We start from the raw sequence: 24,414 nt of genomic DNA, 5'->3' as shown, positions 1-24,414 counted from the left end.
TATGAAAACGGATAGGCTGCATTCTCAGTGATGTTACTGGTGTATAATAAGTGCATAGGCTGCATTCTCGGTGATGTCACTGGTGTATGAAAACGGATAGGCTGCATTCTCAGTGATGTTACTGGTGTATAATAAATGTATAGGCTGCATTCTCAGTGATGTCACTGGTGTATAATACATGGATAGGTTGCATTCTCAGTGAGGTTACTGGTGTATGAAAACGGATAGGCTGCATTCTCAGTGATGTCACTGGTGTATAGATAGGCTGCATTCTCAGTGATGTTACTGGTGTATAATAAATGTATAGGCAGTATTCTCAGTGATGTCACTGGTGTATGAAAACGGATAGGCTGCATTCTCAGTGATGTCACTGGTGTATAGATAGGCTGCATTCTCAGTGATGTCACTGGTGTAATAAATGGATAGGCTGCATTCTCAGTGATGTTACTGGTGTATAATAAATGTATAGGCTGTATTCTCAGTGATGTCACTGGTGTATAATACATGGATAGGTTGCATTCTCAGTGACGTCACTGGTGTATGAAAACGGATAGGCTGCATTCTCAGTGATGTTACTGGTGTAAAATACATGGATAGGCTGCATTCTCAGTGATGTCACTGGTGTATAATAAATGGATAGGCTGCATTCTCAGTGATGTCACTGGTGTATAATAAATGGATAGGCTGCATTCTCAGTGATGTTACTGGTGTATAATAAATGTATAGGCTGTATTCTCAGTGATGTTACTGGTGTATAATAAGTGCATAGGCTGTATTCTCAGTGATGTCACTGGTGTATAATACATGGATAGGTTGCATTCTCAGTGAGGTCACTGGTGTATGAAAACGGATAGGCTGCATTCTCAGTGATGTTACTGGTGTAAAATACATGGATAGGCTGCATTCTCAGTGATGTCACTGGTGTATAATAAATGGATAGGCTGCATTCTCAGTGACGTCACTGGTGTATAATAAATGGATAGGCTGCATTCTCATTGATGTTACTGGTGTATAATAAATGTATAGGCTGTATTCTCAGTGATGTCACTGGTGTATAATACATGGATAGGTTGCATTCTCAGTGAGGTCACTGGTGTATGAAAACGGATAGGCTGCATTCTCAGTGATGTTACTGGTGTAAAATACATGGATAGGCTGCATTCTCAGTGATGTCACTGGTGTATAATAAATGGATAGGCTGCATTCTCAGTGATGTCACTGGTGTATAATAAATGGATAGGCTGCATTCTCAGTGATGTTACTGGTGTATAATAAATGTATAGGCTGTATTCTCAGTGATGTCACTGGTGTATAATACATGGATAGGTTGCATTCTCAGTGAGGTCACTGGTGTATGAAAACGGATAGGCTGCATTCTCAGTGATGTTACTGGTGTAAAATACATGGATAGGCTGCATTCTCAGTGATGTCACTGGTGTGTAATAAATGGATAGGCTGCATTCTCAGTGATGTCACTGGTGTATAATAAATGGATAGGCTGCATTCTCAGTGATGTCACTGGTGTATAATACATGGATAGGCTGCATTCTCAGTGAGGTCACTGGTGTATGAAAACGGATAGGCTGCATTCTCAGTGATGTCACTGGTGTATAGATAGGCTGCATTCTCAGTGATGTTACTGGTGTATAGATAGGCTGCATTCTCAGTGATGTTACTGGTGTATAATAAATGTATAGGCTGTATTCTCAGTGATGTCACTGGTGTATAATAAATGGATATGACTGGTGTATGAAAACGGATAGGCTGCATTCTCAGTGATGTTACTGGTGTATAATAAGTGCATAGGCTGCATTCTCGGTGATGTCACTGGTGTATGAAAACGGATAGGCTGCATTCTCAGTGATGTTACTGGTGTATAATAAATGTATAGGCTGCATTCTCAGTGATGTCACTGGTGTATAATACATGGATAGGTTGCATTCTCAGTGAGGTCACTGGTGTATGAAAACGGATAGGCTGCATTCTCAGTGATGTCACTGGTGTATAGATAGGCTGCATTCTCAGTGATGTTACTGGTGTATAATAAATGTATAGGCAGTATTCTCAGTGATGTCACTGGTGTATGAAAACGGATAGGCTGCATTCTCAGTGATGTCACTGGTGTATAGATAGGCTGCATTCTCAGTGATGTCACTGGTGTAATAAATGGATAGGCTGCATTCTCAGTGATGTTACTGGTGTATAATAAATGTATAGGCTGTATTCTCAGTGATGTCACTGGTGTATAATACATGGATAGGTTGCATTCTCAGTGAGGTCACTGGTGTATGAAAACGGATAGGCTGCATTCTCAGTGATGTTACTGGTGTAAAATACATGGATAGGCTGCATTCTCAGTGATGTCACTGGTGTATAATAAATGGATAGGCTGCATTCTCAGTGATGTCACTGGTGTATAATAAATGGATAGGCTGCATTCTCAGTGATGTTACTGGTGTATAATAAATGTATAGGCTGTATTCTCAGTGATGTTACTGGTGTATAATAAGTGCATAGGCTGTATTCTCAGTGATGTCACTGGTGTATAATACATGGATAGGTTGCATTCTCAGTGAGGTCACTGGTGTATGAAAACGGATAGGCTGCATTCTCAGTGATGTTACTGGTGTAAAATACATGGATAGGCTGCATTCTCAGTGATGTCACTGGTGTATAATAAATGGATAGGCTGCATTCTCAGTGACGTCACTGGTGTATAATAAATGGATAGGCTGCATTCTCAGTGATGTTACTGGTGTAGAATAAATGTATAGGCTGTATTCTCAGTGATGTCACTGGTGTATAATACATGGATAGGTTGCATTCTCAGTGAGGTCACTGGTGTATGAAAACGGATAGGCTGCATTCTCAGTGATGTTACTGGTGTAAAATACATGGATAGGCTGCATTCTCAGTGATGTCACTGGTGTATAATAAATGGATAGGCTGCATTCTCAGTGATGTCACTGGTGTATAATAAATAGATAGGCTGCATTCTCAGTGATGTTACTGGTGTATAATAAATGTATAGGCTGTATTCTCAGTGATGTCACTGGTGTATAATACATGGATAGGTTGCATTCTCAGTGAGGTCACTGGTGTATGAAAACGGATAGGCTGCATTCTCAGTGATGTTACTGGTGTAAAATACATGGATAGGCTGCATTCTCAGTGATGTCACTGGTGTGTAATAAATGGATAGGCTGCATTCTCAGTGATGTCACTGGTGTATAATAAATGGATAGGCTGCATTCTCAGTGATGTCACTGGTGTATAATAAATGGATAGGCTGCATTCTCAGTGATGTTACTGGTGTATAATAAATGTATAGGCTGTATTCTCAGTGATGTTACTGGTGTATAATAAGTGCATAGGCTGTATTCTCAGTGATGTCACTGGTGTATAATACATGGATAGGCTGCATTCTCAGTGAGGTCACTGGTGTATGAAAACGGATAGGCTGCATTCTCAGTGATGTCACTGGTGTATAGATAGGCTGCATTCTCAGTGATGTTACTGGTGTATAGATAGGCTGCATTCTCAGTGATGTTACTGGTGTATAATAAATGTATAGGCTGTATTCTCAGTGATGTCACTGGTGTATAATAAATGGATATGACTGGTGTATGAAAACGGATAGGCTGCATTCTCAGTGATGTTACTGGTGTATAATAAGTGCATAGGCTGCATTCTCGGTGATGTCACTGGTGTATGAAAACGGATAGGCTGCATTCTCAGTGATGTTACTGGTGTATAATAAATGTATAGGCTGCATTCTCAGTGATGTCACTGGTGTATAATACATGGATAGGTTGCATTCTCAGTGAGGTCACTGGTGTATGAAAACGGATAGGCTGCATTCTCAGTGATGTCACTGGTGTATAGATAGGCTGCATTCTCAGTGATGTTACTGGTGTATAATAAATGTATAGGCAGTATTCTCAGTGATGTCACTGGTGTATGAAAACGGATAGGCTGCATTCTCAGTGATGTCACTGGTGTATAGATAGGCTGCATTCTCAGTGATGTCACTGGTGTAATAAATGGATAGGCTGCATTCTCAGTGATGTTACTGGTGTATAATAAATGGATAGGCTGCATTCTCAGTGATGTTACTGGTGTATAATACATGGATAGGCTGCATTCTCAGTGATGTCCCTGGTGTAATAAATGGATAAGCTGCATTCTCAGTGATGTCACTGGTGTAATAAATGAATAGGCTGCATTCTCAGTGATGTTACTGGTGTATAATACATGGATAGGCTGCATTCTCAGTGAGGTCACTGGTGTATGAAAACGGATAGGCTGCATTCTCAGTGATGTTACTGGTGTAAAATACATGGATAGGCTGCATTCTCAGTGATGTCACTGGTGTATAATAAATGGATAGGCTGCATTATCAGTGATGTCACTGGTGTATAATAAATGTATAGGCTGTATTCTCAGTGATGTCACTGGTGTATAATACATGGATAGGTTGCATTCTCAGTGAGGTCACTGGTGTCAGAAAACGGATAGGCTGCATTCTCAGTGATGTTACTGGTGTAAAATACATGGATAGGCTGCATTCTCAGTGATGTCACTGGTGTATAATAAATGGATAGGCTGCATTCTCAGTGATGTCGCTGGTGTATAATACATGGATAGGCTGCATTCTCAGTGAGGTCACTGGTGTATGAAAACGGATAGGCTGCATTCTCAGTGATGTCACTGGTGTATAGATAGGCTGCATTCTCAGTGATGTTACTGGTGTATAATAAATGTATAGGCTGTATTCTCAGTGATGTCACTGGTGTATGAAAACGGATAGGCTGCATTCTCAGTGATGTCACTGGTGTATAGATAGGCTGCATTCTCAGTGATGTCACTGGTGTATAATAAATGGATAGGCTGCATTCTCAGTGATGTTACTGGTGTATAATAAATGGATAGGCTGCATTCTCAGTGAGGTCACTGGTGTATGAAAACGGATAGGCTGTATTCTCAGTGATGTCACTGGTGTATAGATAGGCTGCATTCTCAGTGATGTTACTGGTGTATAGATAGGCTGCATTCTCAGTGATGTCACTGGTGTATAATACATGGATAGGCTGCAGTCTCGGTGATGTCACTGGTGTATAATAAATGGATAAGCTGCATTCTCAGTGATGTCACTGGTGTAGAATACATGGATAGGCTGCGTTCTCAGTGATGTCACTGGTGTATAATAAATGGATAGGCTGCATTCTCAGTGATGTCACTGGTGTAGAATACATGGATAGGCTGCGTTCTCAGTGATGTCACTGGTGTATAATAAACGGAGTGGCTGCATTCTCAAGTGATGTCACTGGTGTATAATAAGTGCATAGGCTGCATTCACAGTGATGTCACTGGTGTATAATAAATGGATAGGCTGCATTCTCAGTGATGTCACTGGTGTATAATAAATGGATAGGTTGCATTCTCAGTGATGTAACTGGTATATGGTAAGTGATATACTGCATTCTCAAGTGATGTCACTGGTGTATAATACATGGATAGGCTGCATTCTCAGTGATGTCTCTGGTGTATAATAAATAGATAGCCTGCAGTCTCAGTGATGTCACTGGTGTATAATAAATGGATAGGCTGCATTCTCAGTGATGTTACTGGTGTATAATAAATGTATAGGCTGTATTCTCAGTGATGTCACTGGTGTATAATACATGGATAGGTTGCATTCTCAGTGAGGTCACTGGTGTATGAAAACGGATAGGCTGCATTCTCAGTGATGTTACTGGTGTATAATAAATGTATAGGCTGTATTCTCAGTGATGTTACTGGTGTATAATACATGGATAGGCTGCATTCTCAGTGATGTCCCTGGTGTATAAATGGATAGGCTGCATTCTCAGTGATGTCACTGGTGTAATAAATGGATAGGCTGCATTCTCAGTGATGTTACTGGTGTATAATACATGGATAGGCTGCATTCTCAGTGAGGTCACTGGTGTATGAAAACGGATAGGCTGCATTCTCAGTGATGTTACTGGTGTATAATAAGTGCATAGGCTACATTCTCAGTGATGTCACTGGTGTATAATAAATGGATAGGCTGCATTCTCAGTGATGTCACTGGTGTATAATAAATGGATAGGCTGCATTCTCAGTGATGTTACTGGTGTATAATAAATGTATAGGCTGTATTCTCAGTGATGTCACTGGTGTATAATACATGGATAGGTTGCATTCTCAGTGAGGTCACTGGTGTATGAAAACGGATAGGCTGCATTCTCAGTGATGTTACTGGTGTAAAATACATGGATAGGCTGCATTCTCAGTGATGTCACTGGTGTATAATAAATGGATAGGCTGCATTCTCAGTGATGTCACTGGTGTATAATAAATGGATAGGCTGCATTCTCAGTGATGTTACTGGTGTATAATAAATGTATAGGCTGTATTCTCAGTGATGTCACTGGTGTATAATACATGGATAGGTTGCATTCTCAGTGAGGTCACTGGTGTATGAAAACGGATAGGCTGCATTCTCAGTGATGTTACTGGTGTAAAATACATGGATAGGCTGCATTCTCAGTTTTGTTACTGGTGTAAAATACATGGATAGGCTGCATTCTCAGTGATGTCACTGGTGTAGGAAAACGGATAGGCTGCATTCTCAGTGATGTTACTGGTGTATAATAAATGTATAGGCTGTATTCTCAGTGATGTTACTGGTGTATAATAAGTGCATAGGCTGCATTCTCAGTGATGTCACTGGTGTATAATAAATGGATAGGCTGCATTCTCAGTGATGTCACTGGTGTATAATAAATGGATAGGCTGCATTCTCAGTGATGTCACTGGTGTATAATAAATGGATAGGCTGCATTCTCAGTGATGTCACTGGTGTATAATAAGTGCATAGGCTACATTCTCAGTGATGTCACTGGTGTATAATAAATGGATAGGCTGCATTCTCAGTGATGTCACTGGTGTATAATAAATGGATAGGCTGTATTCTCAGTGATGTCACTGGTGTATAATACATGTATAGGCTGTATTCTCAGTGATGTCACTGGTGTATAATACATGTATAGGCTGCATTCTCAGTGATATCACTGGTGTATAATAAATAGATAGGCTGCATTTTCACTGATGTAACTGGTATACGGTAAAGTTATACGCTGCATTCTCAAGTGATGTCACTGGTGTATAATAAGTGCATAGGCTGCATTCTCAGTGATGTCACTGGTGTATAATACATGGAGTGATGTCACTGGTATATAGTAAACTGATAGATGTCTTTCTAGAGACGATGTCAGGTATCTGAGTGTCAGTAAACATGTAGAGATGAACACACATCACTGAGAGAGGCCAAAGCACCGACTTTACATAGCAGCTAATTACTTACTGTCCTGCTCGCTAATAATAATAATAATAATTGTATTTATATAGCGCTTTTCTCCCATAGGACTCAAAGTCCCTTTACAGACATCAGAAAACATGGTACATTGTACAAGGATTTGGTGTTGCAAAAGAATAGAAAACCACACCGAGATAATTAAAATCAACCGAAACCTAGAAAGCACAATAAGCATATTGCAGGGTTGGTGCAGACATTTTGGGAAATAACTTCCATGGGTTATATATTCCAAGAATGCAGGAAGTCTCCCCGGACAAAGCCCAGTAATCAGGAGACCTATGACGGATGGACAGAAAACAGCCCGTCTGGGAGATGCCATCTCTCACGTGTCCGAGAACACATGAATAAATCCCAGCACGGCTCAGGATATTACTCAGCTGCCTCAGCCTTCCTGCAGCAATCACATACATCACACGGCAGCAGACTGACCTCGTACACGGCGAGACGCTGCTTCAGATCAGGGTCCGTCCCCTTGTTGTTCATGTGTCGCTGGATGAGCTTCTCCATCCCCTGCTGTTCCAGGCAGTCCGTGACGTCGTAGAAGGAGTCCTGATCGGGAAGAGCTACCAGCGTCTGCACAAACAAGAATGCCATCCGTATGAGTGTTGCGTGTGTGCCTACAGGCCCCCACTGATGCTGGAACCCACAGTCAACGAGGAGGAATGACAGTCTACTCTATGGGGGCGCTTAGCTGTCCCCTAACACATCAAACTCAGAATTCAAAAAGGACTCAACTGTGGTTGGAACTCACCTGCTTTCCTGAAAAATGGATTTGCTAAAAAAGACAACAGCTACATTAGAAGCTCTCGGGAACACAGACGTCGAGCAATGTTTACATTCATGCAGTGGAGAAGAACGTACACAGCTGTGAGAAGCGCATTTCGCATCCAAGCAATTTACATATCACAGTAATCCACAGCGCGTTTCAATGCAGGCAGCTTTCTTTGTATCAGTGGGAAATTATACCGAGAAATGACACACCCGTAATACTGGGGATGTCCTCTGGGTTCAAAACAATCCACCATGTCCCATGACAAATATTCTATTCTACCATATTTCATCATCATTTGGCCACATGGGGGCACTGTTTTATACTAGCAGAAGAGAAGCACCCCCACTCGTGTTTATGCTAATATGCAAAGAACAGAGGTTTGTTATGTCACATAGGTAATTCCCGAATTTTATTGTGGATTTATAGACAAAGTAAAATAAAAGTGTACTTAAATATGGTATATTTTCCCCATAATACAATGGACCTGAATGTAATGCAATATAAAGTACTTTACGCGTAGACCACAAGCCTGTGCTGCTCCTTTATACACATTTACGGTTCATCATTTAAAGGTAGGTGATACTGCCAGCGAACACACAGCTACCTGGGGTCTGTTTTACTGGGCAGGAAAAGAGTTTCTACATAATTTGTCAAAGATTCTTCAGAATTACCCTACACAGCCAGAGGGTCCCCACACCTTTCAGACAACACCAAACTTCAGGATTATGCTCCGCGCTGGTTAAACCGAGAATAAACTGATTTATCCTTAGGCTGTGCATGCCGGCGCTGGTTGCTATACACATTTACACCTCATGCATGGGTGAACACCGGTACTACAACAAAGTTTTACAAATCATACGTCATATTTATACTTACAAATCTGGCGATTGGAAAAAAAATCTGGGGTGGAAATCACATTTAGATTCCTTTATTGCCGGCCATTAATAAAAGTGCAGCGTAATTCTATTTATACAAATGTCTCAAAGTGCCGCCTGGAGCAACCATGCCCATATCTGCTGACTTGGGGTGGTCTCCGAGGAACCAGATATTACTAGTTTTTCAGGTGCGCATATCTGGCTGGAGAGGGTAAATGGGTCACTGTACGTCACCATTACTACACCACGAAATTGATTTAAAGGTCTCAGTTATTCACATAAAATGTTAGGGGGGGTGGACCTATATGGACCTCCCGAACACATTGCCAGCCACAAAGTCCCACTAACACCACACCTGCGCCACCTAAATACACCTTCTACACCCATTCAATCTAACATTATTCTTCATTTTTGTTGGTCATGCAACGGCTTAACTGGGCACATTCATGCTCCCTTGTCCACACTCATTTACGAAAAGTGACACCCTGATCTGCCTAAGCTCAGCAAGGAACACCCCCAATTCAGCAGGGAACGCCCCCAATGGGCACAAAATCGTCCAAGGGAAGCCCCCCATTCGCCCACACTCAGCAAGGAAAACCCCCACCCACCCCGTCCACCCGCACTCTGCAAGGAATGTTTCACGTCCATCTACACTCAAACAACGTCCCCCCCACCATCTATCTACACTCAGCAAGGAATGCCTCCATCTGCTCAAGCTCAGCAACAAATGACCCCTATCCACCCACCCTAAACAGGGAACACCGCCCCCCCATGAGGCCACGCTCAGCAAGGTACCTCCCTAATCTCCCATGCTCAGCAAGGAATGCCCCTCATCCCCCATGCTCAGCAAGGAATGCCCCTCATCCCCCATGCTCAGCAAGGAATGCCCCTCATCCCCCATGCTCAGCAAGGAATGCCCCTCATCCCCCATGCTCAGCAAGGAATGCCCCTCATCCCCCATGCTCAGCAAGGAATGCCGCTCATCCCCCCTGCTCAGCAAGGAATGCCTCTCATCCCCCATACTCAGCAAGGAATGCCCCTCATCCCCCATGCTCAGCAAGGAATGGCTCTCATCCCCCATACTCAGCAAGTAATGCCCCTTATCCCCCATGCTCAGCAAAGAATTCCCTTTCATCCCCCATGCTCAGCAAGGAATGCCTCTCATCCCCCATACTCAGCAAGGAATGCCCCTCATCCCCCATGCTCAGCAAGGAATGCCCCTCATCCCCCATGCTCAGCAAGGAATGCCTCTCATCCCCCATGCTCAGCAAGGAATGCCTCTCATCCCCTATGCTCAGCAAGGAATGCCCCTCATCCCCCATGCTCAGCAAGGAATGCCCCTCATCCCCCATGCTCAGCAAGGAATGCCCCTCATCCCCCATGATCAGCAAGGAATGCCCCATATCCCCCATGCTCAGCAAGGAATGCCCCTCATCCCCCATGCTCAGCAAGGAATGCCTCTAATCCCCCATGCTCAGCAAGGAATGCCCCTCATCCCCCATGATCAGCAAGGAATGCCCCTCATCCCCCATGATCAGCAAGGAATGCCCCTCATCTGCCCATACTCAACAAGAAACGCCCCCCACTCCCTCGTCCGCCCACACTTAGCAAGGAACGGCCCCCATCCACCCACCCATGGTATACGGTAAGCAACATTGTGTGCGGCTATGATGAAAATAAGACACTAGATTTAGGAAAGGAAGACCGGGAATTGCTATCCATGACAAAGCGTCTAAGCAGCGCAATGCATCCAGCGCAGAAAAGGATAGGTGTACGAGGACCGGTCTGTACAGCTGGCTGCATAGACCTCCGAGGATACTTTCATGGTTATTTCTTCCTCCCCAGTGTCTGAACATCCAGGGCGGGCACAGGGAACGGTACAAGACGTTCCCCAGCTCACGTACGGCTCCCTCCCATATGTAGTATTGCACTGGGCTGGTTTGGAATGACAACAAAGCAGGAAACGTTCATCTGGTTTCCATGTGTTCCAAATCGGACGTTTCATATTCTGCCAGACAAAGGTCGCACTCGGCGGGGATCTGCCGCACATTACACAGTTGTGTGGAGTAGTGTGACTTATGGATTGCAAGCGGAGCAGGACGGACAGCGCGCCAAAGTGCTGGGTCCGAAATGGGAAGCGTACTTACACAGGTAGTGTAACACCGGCTCACATAATATCATTATGTTATAGATTAGCGTTTAGAATATATATGTAGTTGGACATGGTCAAATTCCTTTTTTGCATATCAAGGTTCCTACGTTATCCTCGTTTGCGCTTTATGCTTGAATCGGTGGCCAAGCGAAGAAACCGCACGATGACCCTATTGGGGCGGCCACTAGTACAATTTTTCCCGCTTTTTGAACTGCGCAAATAGGCAGATGTGCAGGGGTCGCGTTTGTATTCCTTGCGGAGCGTCCAATCACAGAGCTTGTATAGAGCGCACAGGCGGTGGGTGAATGTGCAAATTCAGCGTGCAGAGCGGTAAGTGTGCCAGGCCAGGATATACTTGTGCACAAGCAGATGTCGGCAAGCGGAGACACATCACCTTATAAGACTGTATATAGGCTCTGTAGGATAATGATGGCAGTGACATTCACAATATGGGGACACAAGGTACAACACTACGCCACTAAACAGCGCCCCCTTGTGTCGCTAAACCCTAACGCTTAGATACCGAAGCAGGAGTGCAGTTTGCTAAATGTAGGAAAAGCAGCAGCCAAAGAAGCACAAACTGAGGTCAGATCATTCTCAACTGTACAGGTCAGTCTGGCGGAAGTCACATGCTGCTAATAGCCCTGCGCATGCTACACACAGGCCATCTCTTCAGGCTTACCTTGTTGATGAGAGTCATAGCATATACCAGCAGCTCAGAGTCCACTCCGTTTTTCTCTTCCAGAATGTCGACTAAGTTTGACCATGGGCTGGTACCTGGACAAAAAGGTAAAAACCATGAAAAGCAGGTACAAGGCTTGCCGGGGAGGGTTGTATATTTATACCATACTGGTGGTAGCCATTTTATAGAACTACACTTGCTTCTTTACTATCACTATTACACAAGAGCTCGCTATAGCACATACGTAGATACAGCTGTGATGTGTGTGGGGGAAGTAGTTTTTCAATGCACACCACACTTCTGGTCTGTGAATCTATTACTTGAATCTTACACAGCCGTAAAATGTCTGAAAGAGAAATCTAAAGCTTTCATCTTGTTATCAGTCTGGCAGTTGGTGGTAGCTGGCAGTTGGTGGAAGCTGGCAGTTGGATGTCCCAAAATTCCTGCTTTTCAATCCTGGTCTGGATAAGGAAGGACAAGTGGGACAAAAGTATCCAGTGGATAAAGTGCTCTTAATATAACCATGTGCTAACTGGAAACTACCCGGATTTACCAAACTTCTTTCCAACATCTATTAACTTTTGAAGTTACCATATGCGGCTGGTCCGCCATTTATTATTATGGGTCCCCACTTATTTGGACATACTAGTGGCCACTACAACATCTTGTCAGATTCTACCTAAAATACCACTGACCTGTGTTGTACATGATGTATATGTATTATCTCTCTCTATTTTGGCTGTGACTAGGTTAATGAGGGCATATGTCTGGCAGAGATGTGGATCCCCTCTCACCAGGATCACTGACATTTACAAGGAGAGCAGCAGGGATAGCAGAGGATAATGGTTTATACATAATAGATATGCAATATGGGAACAAATGACCCTGCACCTGACAACAGTGAGAGGCTCTGCGAGCGGGGCGTTACTCGTCATGTGCTGTACACGCATGGCAGACTTACTTACATAGTACAGATGGATTAGACCCATTTAATGAACAAGATTCCAAGCTACAGACATATGGTTTGCTGGAAGACAGAGGACTTACCACGATTGTTATCTACGGTATTGACGGCCTTAATTAGAAGTGGCGCATTCGACTCGGTGTATTCAACAAAGACGATTAGAAGCTTCAGGGCTGTTTTTACCACCAGGCGGTACTTTAGGAGCAGACAAAAAGAATAAAATGGCTGGTTATAATCTGACACTAAATGTAATGCAGATATCCAGCAGTTTACATACGATATCCCCTCTCAGAGCCTGGGGTGACGCGTACTCACCGGGCTGCCGCAGAGCGTGTACAACCACTGAACGGTCTCATTGTGATTTGTGACACCGTTCATGCCATCCACAAACAGCATGATCTGACTGAGCGCTGCAAAAGGAACAGACAGATCGCAATCAGCGTCACCGCGGCACAGAAATGGTCTCCACTTTATCAGCTGGGGATGACCCGCTATTGATTTTGTAGGTTATTGCTTTGTTAAATTAAACCGTAATTAGAGTCCTGCTCACTATGGTGATCCCTACTTTCCGTTCCTCGGAGCGATTATCTCATCAATGTGACCCCCGTAAACATGGAACTATTTCTAGCTCTGTGTAGACGACCTTTAATGAATCGGGTGGTCGGGCATCTTAATATTAAACTACACATAAGATGCGACCTCCCGACCCGACCGGTCGCAGGAGCGTTTAAAGCACGCACACACCGCCCCACAATCACAGCCAACTCTCCTGCATACACATCTATATAATTACCGGGCTGGTAAACCGATATCGGGTGGACGGCCCGGTGATTGTATAGGTGTGCACCTAGCTTAACTGCTGTGCAAGACCTGGGTGCAAAAACAGTTTATAAATACAATTATTACAATATCTTCAAATTAAAATAAAAAATACACACTTTCCGCTGTTTTATAATATTAACACAAAAATATAGTTTCAAAGTAAGAATTATTTTCCCAATATTGCTCTCATACAATGGAAGATAAATCCTAATACTAGTCACATGGGCGGCCTATGATATGGGGGTAAGGTAGCTAAAACCGCGCTGCAGCCAGGAGATTCCAGGAACGCGGGAGACACTGACCTCGCAGGATATAGTTCTGGTAGTTCTGGTCGGCTTCAGCCCCTACTTTGATCAGACATGTCAGCCCCTCGGAGTTAACAAATTCGGGCACCAGATCTTTGTCTTCCTATGGAAGGAATTCAATTACTTAACACACAAATGTAAATCAATTAAATCTGTGAGTCAGAGATCGGCAGGTGGTTAAGCTACATTCGCTTGGGACAGTATAATTAAGTTAAACCTACACACACAGCACCCCACAATCATATACACACACACACACACACCACCCCACAATCTCATACACACACCGCCCCATAATCACATACACACACCGCTCCACAATCATATACACACACACACACACAACCACCCCATAATCACATACACACACCGCCCCATAATCACATACACACACCACTCCACAATCATATACACACACACACACACACACCACCCCATAATCACATACACACACCGCCCCATAATCACATATACACACCGCCCCACAGTCACATACACACACACCGCCCCACAATCTCACCACACACACTGCCCCATAATCATATACACACACAGCACCCCACAATCATATATACACACACACACACCGCCCCACAATCACATACACACACCGCCCCACAATCATATACACACACCACCCCATAATCTCACCACACACACCGCCCCACAATCTCACCACACACACACACCACCCCACAATCTCACCACAGACACACACCAACCCCACAATCATATACACACACCACCCCATAATCTCACCACACACACCGCCCCACAATCTCACCACACACACACACCGCCCCACAATCACATACACAAACCACCCCACAATCATATACACACACACACCACCCCACAATCATATACACACACCACCCCACAATCATATACACACACCACCCCATAATCTCACCACACACACCACCCCACAATCTCACCACAGACACACACCACCCCACAATCATATACACACACCACCCCATAATCTCACCACACACACCACCCCACAATCTCACCACAGACACACACCGGCCCACAATCACATCCACACACATCGCCACCATAATCTCTTCCACCCACACACACACCGTCCCATAATTGCACGCACACACCGTGTCCAACAATCGAGCTCACACACACTAAGATTTTTTTATATAATAATGAAGGAACTTTATAACCACTTATATCTGGCAGGACACAGTAAAAGAGGCCAATGGCAGAGTGAGTTACAGAAGGATTGCTAACTGTCCTACAATAAAATGTTACTAAGGGGGATGTGATGGACCTGAACAATATCTGGAGAACTCCTTAAAGCAGACGAGCAGAACCTGTGTGTGGCAATCCCAATGGGGGCTCAGTCTGTTTTTGGTTCCCCTAATAGTGACCTATGCAATACAACCTTTTGTGATACCCCTGTATTTAAAAACCAATGATGCCCGGTCCTCACACAATACACGCGTGTACCACGCTATAAAGCGCCTTTCCTAGAATAGAGACACAGCAGCCGAGCACATGAGGAGACTGACCAGATGAACAAGGGCTCCCCACCTGAAACAGCTGCTTGAGAGAGAACAGAGACCGTCTCAGCTCCGGCCCATTGGAGTTATACAACTTCTCTGAAAAGGAAAGAGGAAATAATTATGTGCAGGGGCCGGAGAGGAGAGACCCCAGACCATCAGGTGTATTCTGGCATCAGACACACACAGGGATAAGAGGTGGACGAGTGCTGTATCCCCGGCAGCACATAGAGGGTGACGGGAATAGCAGAGCATCTCTCCGAGCCTTATTGGGAGCCCGGGATAGATACACAGAACCTCTGTATATATTAATCCATCAGCGGAGGCCAAGTCTCTGTCCAGGATCACTTTATGGGCTTCCTTACCTAGAATGGCGTGCACTCTCACTGACAGCTGGGTGCGCAGGATCAGGGTCGGCCGCCTACCTTTGCTGGAAGACAAATGAAGATTAAATGAATTAAAAAAAAAAAAAGGTGCATATTGTACAATCACAGATTAAAATATTTTTTTTAATTAGTAGCAAAACTTATTCTGCAAAAGGTACAGTGTATGGGGGTTACTCGGTGATACCGCAGCGGTCACAGGTGGAGAAGCTTCTCGTGGGCGTGTAGCCAGAGTTGTGCATTTGGAGAGTGAACGCCATTATCAGTCGGATCTTCTGCGCCTAGCATGGGGGAGGTGCAAACACAGGATAGCGATGATTGCCTGGGTATGGCGCTGTGGCATAGGTGCATCCAGTGCAGAATACAGGTGAATATTCGCATAGGACTTCCGATCGCCGGAAGCGCTCAGAACTGCGATCTATATATATACACATTTATTTTTGTCACCTCTATAGTAACAATGCACAGGCGATGTTAGTATATTATTACGTACGAACTGAAATACACAGCAGGAGACACATGGTCCCTATCTAGACTGAATGATCAAATGAGATGTGCTCATTACAGCGGATCACTGTATGTTTCATGTGCGTTTTATTATACACCATAGGGAATGACCAGGCACAGGTCTCCCCCGGCATACAATTCCTCTAGTGCTGCACAGGATCATTCGCTCGGAGTTACGGCGTTGCTAGGTTACCCACCGATAACAGGAAGCGGGAGATGCTCTGTGATCTGACAGGGGGCGCAGAGTCCAACAGGAAACGGGATTAAGTGTAATGACAGCAGATGTCAGGTCTACACTACTTAGTGGTGAAGAGATCAGTTTTTCCAAACCAAGACTGTTTATGAAGGCAACGTCTGACGTTCGCCCTAACGCACGGAGAGGAAATCCACCTCAGCATAAACACTGGGAAACATGGACTCAAACATTCCTGAGGGCCACCAAAAGGCAGCCACAAAACAGACCCCCGCTCCAGACATCTCAGCTGATTGCCGGCAGTGGGGAGAGCACATTCCTGCAGTACATATGGTTTATGTAGACATACTGTATACAGTATATAGGAAAGATTCCTGCACTGCACACCCTGAATATATATATAACGGGAGGTGCTACCTGATGAGACTAATTGCAGGCACAGAAACAGAGAAATCTCAGGTGCACAACTCCAAATTACTGATATTCTATAAATGCAATAACATTTTGCAATCAATAGAGGTTTTTAGCATAATCATGGCCAAGGTTATGGGCCTACCCACCATATCCAGGTGACCTCTGTAGGGTAGGTCCCTAACATACTAGGGTTCAAATCCAGTATAGTATGTTATATATATATATATATATATATATATATATATATATCTCTGCATGCACACGCTCTAGAGGGACCTTCGTTTTGAAGTGGCCATGGATAGAATAACCTGCAGTCAATCACAACATCTGAATGTTCAGCACAGAGTGTTTCAGGAGATGGATGAGCTGATTTTGTGGGAGGTGGTGACTACACTGAGAGCACAGAGTGGGACTTCTATCTCCAGAGCTGTATGTATCATGGGTGCATCGGTGCACAGTACACAATACCGTGACAGATTCGCCGCTGAGACGCCCCATCCCTATACTTGTCTGGCGGTGTCATCTCTCAGGACAATCCTACTAAAAATCAGGAACTAAGGGGGGTCTGGTGATGTGAGAACTTGTGAAGGAAAACAAAACACACACACTTTATTGTATGGCGCTTATTACTGGATAACAGAGCACCCGTCGCCGACACGGAATAAAAGCGGCCATCTTGCAGGCCGAAGCAACGTGCAGTAAAACTGCCCATCCATAGATGTACTTTTTGTGGGCTCAAATCAAGTCATGGCAGCACGGCAACACAGTGGTTAGCATTGCTGAGTCACGGTGCCGGGGTCACAGGAGTTTGATTCCCGCCCAGGGTCCGGTGTGGCGTTTGTATGTTTCCCCTGTGTCTGTTTTCTTTGGCCACTCCAGATTCCTCCCACTCTCCAAATGCACACTGGCGAGTTACCGGTCTTTTCGTAGGAATCCGGCCTATCAAATTCACTAGCAATTAGTGCCTCATGCCTCAATGACATTACTAGGTTTATACACAAAAAGAAATACAAGTGCGCAACTCCGAATGAACTGATTACATATTAATATTATAAGTTAATTTGGAGTTGTGCACTTGTATTTCTTTTCGATCAATTGTCTCCACAGGTAGCACCTTCAAATTATATATATATATATATATATATATATCTTTATTTATAATTTCAGGGTGTGCAGTCTGAGGCCCATTTCCATGATAATTGGTTTAGGCTTACAAATGGCCGACCGCGCGCGTTTATGTGGGCGAGGGCTATGCGTTAACGTCCTGTAGTCTCAGGAAGCAGCTTACGTTCAGACAAAACAAGCGATTTGTGCGGAGCGGAGCTCGCCATGCTGGCACAGAGTATGACTTATAGCGCAGAGCGATGGCAGATACCTGTCACACAGGAAAGCATTAGTTGAGAAGTAATACAGCTCACTGCTGGCACTTCCAAACCTCTGCTTACTTTGGCTGGGACGGGGAACGTCTCTAGAACACGCTGGGCGTGTATTGTTTATTTGATTTGTGATCACTATCTTTTGGCCCAGAGCTTATCCAATTGTATATACCAGCCTAATAGTGCTAAAAATATATGTTATTCCTCGCTGTGCCCAAACAAAGGGCTGATTACAGCTCCCATGGGCCAACCAGTACCAATCGGGGGTCACTTATATTTCGGCATCAGCGAGACCCTATCCAGACCTGAACCTCCATGTCCACCACTCAGCTGCAAGGGAAATAGACGTTATTAGCGGATAGACAGATTATCACGGGTATTAGTGGACTGTAGAGACTGCAACTTGTTTTTCTGCTTAAGCTGCATCATCTTACATGTTACTAATCTGCTCCATCCCATCACTAGAGTCCCAGGGACTGCTCCAGTCCTCACCAGTAAGACCACTACTAAAGACTTACTGGAGAGCAGGCTGCTCTGCTCGATGCCTAATATACAGAGACCAGCCTTCCGTTATATTCAGGAAATAAACATCTTTGCCCGATTATATAAAGACATGGCTGTAAGACACACGCTCTAGACCGAAAGAGAACGCAGACAGCCAATAAACAAAGTCATCTGAAGATGGCCAGCATTCAATAAGAAATAAACCATATTTACTAAGCAATGTCCACCCCATCCACATCTGCCAATGTGCACAGCCTAAAAAGTAGGTGGGGGTGGGCAGGGTAATCCTACCAATAGAATTATATGAATGAACTACTGTCCCTTTTATCCAAGACCCATAATTATTATTTAACGGGCAGTTAGGCAGCGACAGAGACTAGACTGTCCTGCACAGTGACGGTCACAGCACCTGGCAGCGATATATATTACGCGGGCGTGGGATGTGTGTATATCGCATGTGGTTCCTCTTACACACTGACTGCAGGGGGAAATTGTCATTAGGTTTCTCTGAGTAAGGACGACAATCATCCACTCATCATATTTCCACATCTTAGATTTCATCCTGACGCTGAGAATGACCCGCATGTAACGTAGGCCGAGCACATTACGGATGTGTAACGCTGAACACAGGCTGGGTACAGACACAGACGCATATATTCCTGAGATATTCCTTTTATTTGCGGGTCAAAGATGCCAATAGCGAAGGGTGGCGATGGTAGGTAGCAATTAGCGAGCCTCTGGTTCGCTGTTGCGTATGCGCCACTGACGCAGATTAGCGCCTCCTACGTTGCTCGGACACATATTATGCTTGTATGTATGTGTTTAAGCAAATGTGTGTGTGGGGGGGGTATTTCTCCTCGTACACGAGATGGGCAGAGAGTTCTGATTAATAATGAATTTTGTGAAAAAAACAAATGTCTGTAATCATGGGTGGAAGTGACGCATGCCTGGCGTAAACACAGCGCAAATGCTACTGCCGACCCACACGCCACATCTCGCAATAGTTGCGGCTTTGCCTTTGCAAACAAATTGCGTCTGCTTTTGGGGGACCCAATAGTGGCCATCTCAGCGTCACCCACATTGGGGGGGGGGGTTTCTGTTGGATCTTCTCTTCTTTTTTTCCTGTGCTTCCCAGCAATCCCTTTGCATCATCAAACAATGATGCTTCTTTTTGATAACCTGAGATTAATTAAAGAAGCAGCACTCTGCATTAATTGGTAACCAATGCAGAGGGCACAAAGGTAATCCAATGCTGACTGATGATATAAAGACATGACTGAAAAGCAAAGAGGGGAGCAGAAAACCTATCGCAATGTATCAGAAGTCCTGTATTCATTTCCAACAGAAACATTTCCAGCTGTTCCCCATAACCCTTGGCGGTGTAGCTAAAAATAAAAGACCTGTCCTCCGACAGAGACCGGCCCTATGCCTTTAAGACGTGACGGACAGGCTGTTCTGGTACGCTTATCCTTAGCATGTCGGTTCTTGGCTCAGTCTCCGGGGATTGCGGCTTCCCACAGTGACTCAAATCGTCTAAGAATACTGATGACAGCAAAGAGGAAGATGACTCACTCTGCAGGAAGACGAAGACCATCGTCCCGGGAAGGCGCAAGTCGTACACATTCAGCAGGAATGGGGCATCTACAGGGGCTCAGAGATTCAGAATCTTCTCACCGCCATGACGGTCATGAGAGGACGCTACTGTACATGCAGAGGTGACATACAGCACAAGTGTTGTGCGTAAAATAAGGGGACACATATTTAGAATCTATATATAAAGTAACACTTATTAGCAGAGCTGCGATTTGTGCACCTGTCTCTTTGGCTGGATAGTAAATCTGCTTATAGTCTATCTGTGTGAGCCATTTGCAGCAGTAAATCTCATGGGCTGGCCGCTCCTCCATAATGGCAGTACCACTTAGTGCAAAGGAGGGGGAGAGACTCAGCAGGACATCTGGAAGGTTATACACTCGTTTACACCACTGCTCCTCACATGCGGCCGGACACAAGTCTTATATATAGCAATATATTCCTCTTGTGATAGGATTCAGGAGGACGGGGGGGCCTGTCTGTGGCGTGCTTTGGGCAAGCGCAGCGTAGGATTCTCTTCCAAGTAGCTTTCGCATAAGGAGACATGACAGCTTATTGCCGTCTTCAACACATCGTTATCTAAACAAAGGCGGATTTAAATAGCTATTATTCTTTTTATGTTGGCGTGTAAGAGCCATTAGATTTGAGTGTGAACTACTTGTTCCAGTACTTGTCCCTTGTATGTAACTCATTATAAGCCATCGTCCTCAAATATTGTAGGCCCAAAATGGCTTCTAACACTGGGCCTAGCCAGATGCAATAGCAATATTTACGCAGATTGAGCGATTGTCGCCATTGTATAAGCCGCACACTGCAATCGTCTTGCGGTTCCGCACGCACAGAAAAAAACATTTGCAGAGTGAGTGACAGGTTGTCAGCGTTTGGGGGGAGGTAATGGGAGTGGTCAGAAAAAGGCAGATGTATCTCACTGTTTAAACGGCGTTACATGGGCGTGCATAAATTAGACATTGCGATCTCCTACGAGAGCCCTCCCTTTGTCAGGAGAGCTGCAGTGTTTGCGGCTGGCCAGATCTGCCACGAGGCCAAGATGGCTGCTCGATGTGCGTCGATGTTATCGATATTTACGCAGGTAAGCGACGTCGTGTGCCGATGAGAAGGCAGCAGTGGGCATCCCTATGCTCAGGTGATCTTTGGAACTATTCGTATGTTTTCGCAGCTGGGTTGGCGCATTAGAGTCCATCTCTAAAATAGGGCAAGTGTCCTTAAACCAAAGTTATTAAGAAAGTTTGATGAGAGCATGATACGGGTTGGGTATGGGATGCCGATGCTCGGGATCCAGGTGGTTAAAATCCGGACGCCAGCATCCAGACAGGGTTAGCATACAGACACCTGTTGACAGGTAACCTAACCCTCCCTCCCCAGTGCCCTAAACCTCCCCCTAGTGCCTAATCCTAACCGCACTACTTACCTTTGGGCTGCCAGTAGCGGGGATTCTGACAGGTGTCGGGATTCCAGCACCGGTATTCTAATCGCCGGCATCCCCTGTGCCGGGATTACGACGCATTCCCAGGATACAGGCCTGGTAAGGTCATGGAGCTTTTACTAAAGGCTTTGCGGCTCTCCTTCATTAACTCTGGACGGCGGAAGAAACCGGCGAGAGCTGCTGCAGCCTTCTCTCACTGCCTTCCCAGTAACTCCTACGGGATATCCCTGTTTTCCCACAGTGCTGGGAGTGATGGAAAGGCAACACATACACCTATAATTATCTCCTTAGCGTTACACACTGCCACCATTGTTTTCCCCACACACACAATTCATACCAACCCAGCAGAGCGTGTAGGGCACTTCTGTGAGGTGGGAGCCTGGCTACTATTCCAATGCCAGCTTAAATACCCACAGGATGAGAATAAGAGTGAGCGCTTAGTCACGCACCGCCCTGAAGGGTACCGGGTAACGGGGAGACCAATCGCTACAGCGGAGAGTGCGTGTCAGTTCCCCCAGTTAATTAAAAAGGCTCTATTCTAGGATGGCTGATTCAGTCACAAAACCTGTGCAGGCTGTGAGCCGACTTTCCATAAAAAAACAACTCTCCGAACATGGATTGTCAGCTCTTGGGGAACGAAGTGGCCCCAGTAAAGCATTATTGATCACGGACAGTACACAAATAAATAGAAATTCCCATAAAGGAATAAAACCTCATCGGCAGGTGCTTTCATCCGGTTTATCACGTCTGGGCTGGAAGCTTCCCTGGCCGATGGCCAACACGGACAGAATACGATTCCCACATATCTAATACACACAAAGACTTTCTTCAGTCAATGCGGGCGGGTCTGAAGCTCTGGGCGGAATACAGACGAATGCCGGGGCATGCGATATACGATGAGCCCGTGTGAATTATACATGCTATACCCTACACAGACGCATCCAGATAGAGAGGGATCATTCAATTAATTTGGTTTCTTACTGATGTGCCTGAGTGACTATCTAATAGGGTGAAGCGTACATGGCCAAAAATATCTGGAATACAAGCAGATTGGGTGGATCAAAGCTGGTCGAAGTGTGAGCAATGTAACAGAGGATCTGTGCATGACGTTTAGGGCCGATTTCCTTCTCACGCTGATATTTTATAACGAGATCTGGGCTAGGTAAAGGCCCCCATACATCAGAGATTGATTGCAGCAATCATGCTGCGATCCCTTTTTCAATCGATTGCAGAATTGCCACAATCGATTGAAAAAGGAAAAGAGTTTTTATACACAATCGATTGCAAATTGTACAATTGCTGCAATCAATCTCTGATGTATGGGGGCCTTAACCTCATGATAGGAAGTGAAAGGTCTGTTGGAAAATATTTAATGGACGCACAGGGTGCGTTTTAGTATACAGCGCATGTACAGACGCGGTATTGTGGGAGCGCTGTGGGCGTGCCACTAGGGTTTTGTGCTATCTTGAGTGGTGCGTACTGGGAATGGAAGCCCGTTTCTGATGGACCTCTTGCCCCCACCACGTGCCGATACTGGTGATGGTAAGAGGAGCAGCGTCCCGCTTGAAGCCACGCTGATCCTTACAATAGCCATGCGGAAACTTGCTTAGCATAAAGTAGTAAATTTGGCTTCCTCGATTGCCCGCAACTACAGCTGCTTAGAATAGGCCCCGCTGGCCGATAGCGGCCCTCTAGCCATCTCTCGGCATCCTAACGGATGTGCACCAGGGGATATAGCGTAGTGAACACATTGTGGAAATGCGCAGAAAGCGGAAGTTATTTTACTTCCATAAAGGAGACACGTGCAGCAACCAATAGCAACTGGTAACACAGTTGCACTAGGTGGACCGATGATCAGTTCTTTTTGTTTGCTAGAACAATGATTAGCAATCGGACAATGTTCAGATAATGAAAAAGTTTCCAACTACCCATCTCCATATGGACAAGGCTCAAGGACTTCAGTAAGATGTCGTTTACGTGGCTGTACAGTCATAGCCGGCCCGGCGTAACACCTGCAGCTTAGGTCACCAAGCACCCATGCCTAGCAAATATCGATGTCTGGAGGTCGGGAGGAGTCCGATATTTTTACTCCATCAATGGTTATTGCCCCGATGTTGACGTCTAGGTTGTTGCCAAATTCTCTTCACTTGTTGTTTCCCAGCATGCCCTGACCAGAGAGCCGCAGGCTGCCTAATAGTAAGCTGGTGACCCCCTCACCTGAACATTTCATTATCCAAACCTAGCCCCGCTTCTTAACTTGCACTGAGTTGGGGCAGGGCGGCATCTTCTACACTTAGTGGACCGCACTCCCAGCCCATTACCAACTGGAAGACAAGCAGCCGGCACAGAGTGTGTGGACGCCGCTGTGAAAATAAAGCCGCCGCACGATGGACATGGCGCCATTCATTCATTGTTTTGGGCAGCCCATAAAAACGGTCAGCATAGGAAACCACCTAGGGTCTTCTAGTGGCAGCAACAGCCGGGCTTAGGGTTGGCCAATGACGTTTACCAACCATCGATGGTTCGATTA

The 24,414-nt window shown here is 45.1% G+C and overlaps 1 protein-coding gene across 3 annotated transcripts in view; it reads right to left on the bottom strand.

Annotated features, from left to right (window-relative positions):
* The window catches only part of FHOD1 (formin homology 2 domain containing 1), a 118,152-nt gene that overhangs the window by 36,435 nt on the left and 57,303 nt on the right, over window positions 1-24,414 (bottom strand). For all 3 annotated transcript variants that reach the window (XM_088476768.1, XM_088476770.1, XM_088476769.1), the window contains exons 3-9: window positions 15,839-15,903; window positions 15,505-15,572; window positions 13,954-14,059; window positions 13,145-13,239; window positions 12,913-13,024; window positions 11,866-11,960; window positions 7,814-7,957 (exon numbers count right to left, since the gene is read on the bottom strand). In XM_088476768.1, coding sequence (XP_088332894.1) covers window positions 7,814-7,957; window positions 11,866-11,960; window positions 12,913-13,024; window positions 13,145-13,239; window positions 13,954-14,059; window positions 15,505-15,572; window positions 15,839-15,903 — 685 coding nt within the window. The remainder of the gene's footprint in view (window positions 1-7,813; window positions 7,958-11,865; window positions 11,961-12,912; window positions 13,025-13,144; window positions 13,240-13,953; window positions 14,060-15,504; window positions 15,573-15,838; window positions 15,904-24,414) is intronic.

Source organism: Taudactylus pleione, unplaced genomic scaffold, assembly GCF_031769625.1.
Source record: "Taudactylus pleione unplaced genomic scaffold, aTauple2 ptg000194l, whole genome shotgun sequence".
NCBI lineage: Eukaryota > Metazoa > Chordata > Amphibia > Anura > Myobatrachidae > Taudactylus > Taudactylus pleione.
Note: the sequence above shows the minus strand (reverse complement) of the source record. Positions and strands in the feature narration are given on the sequence as shown.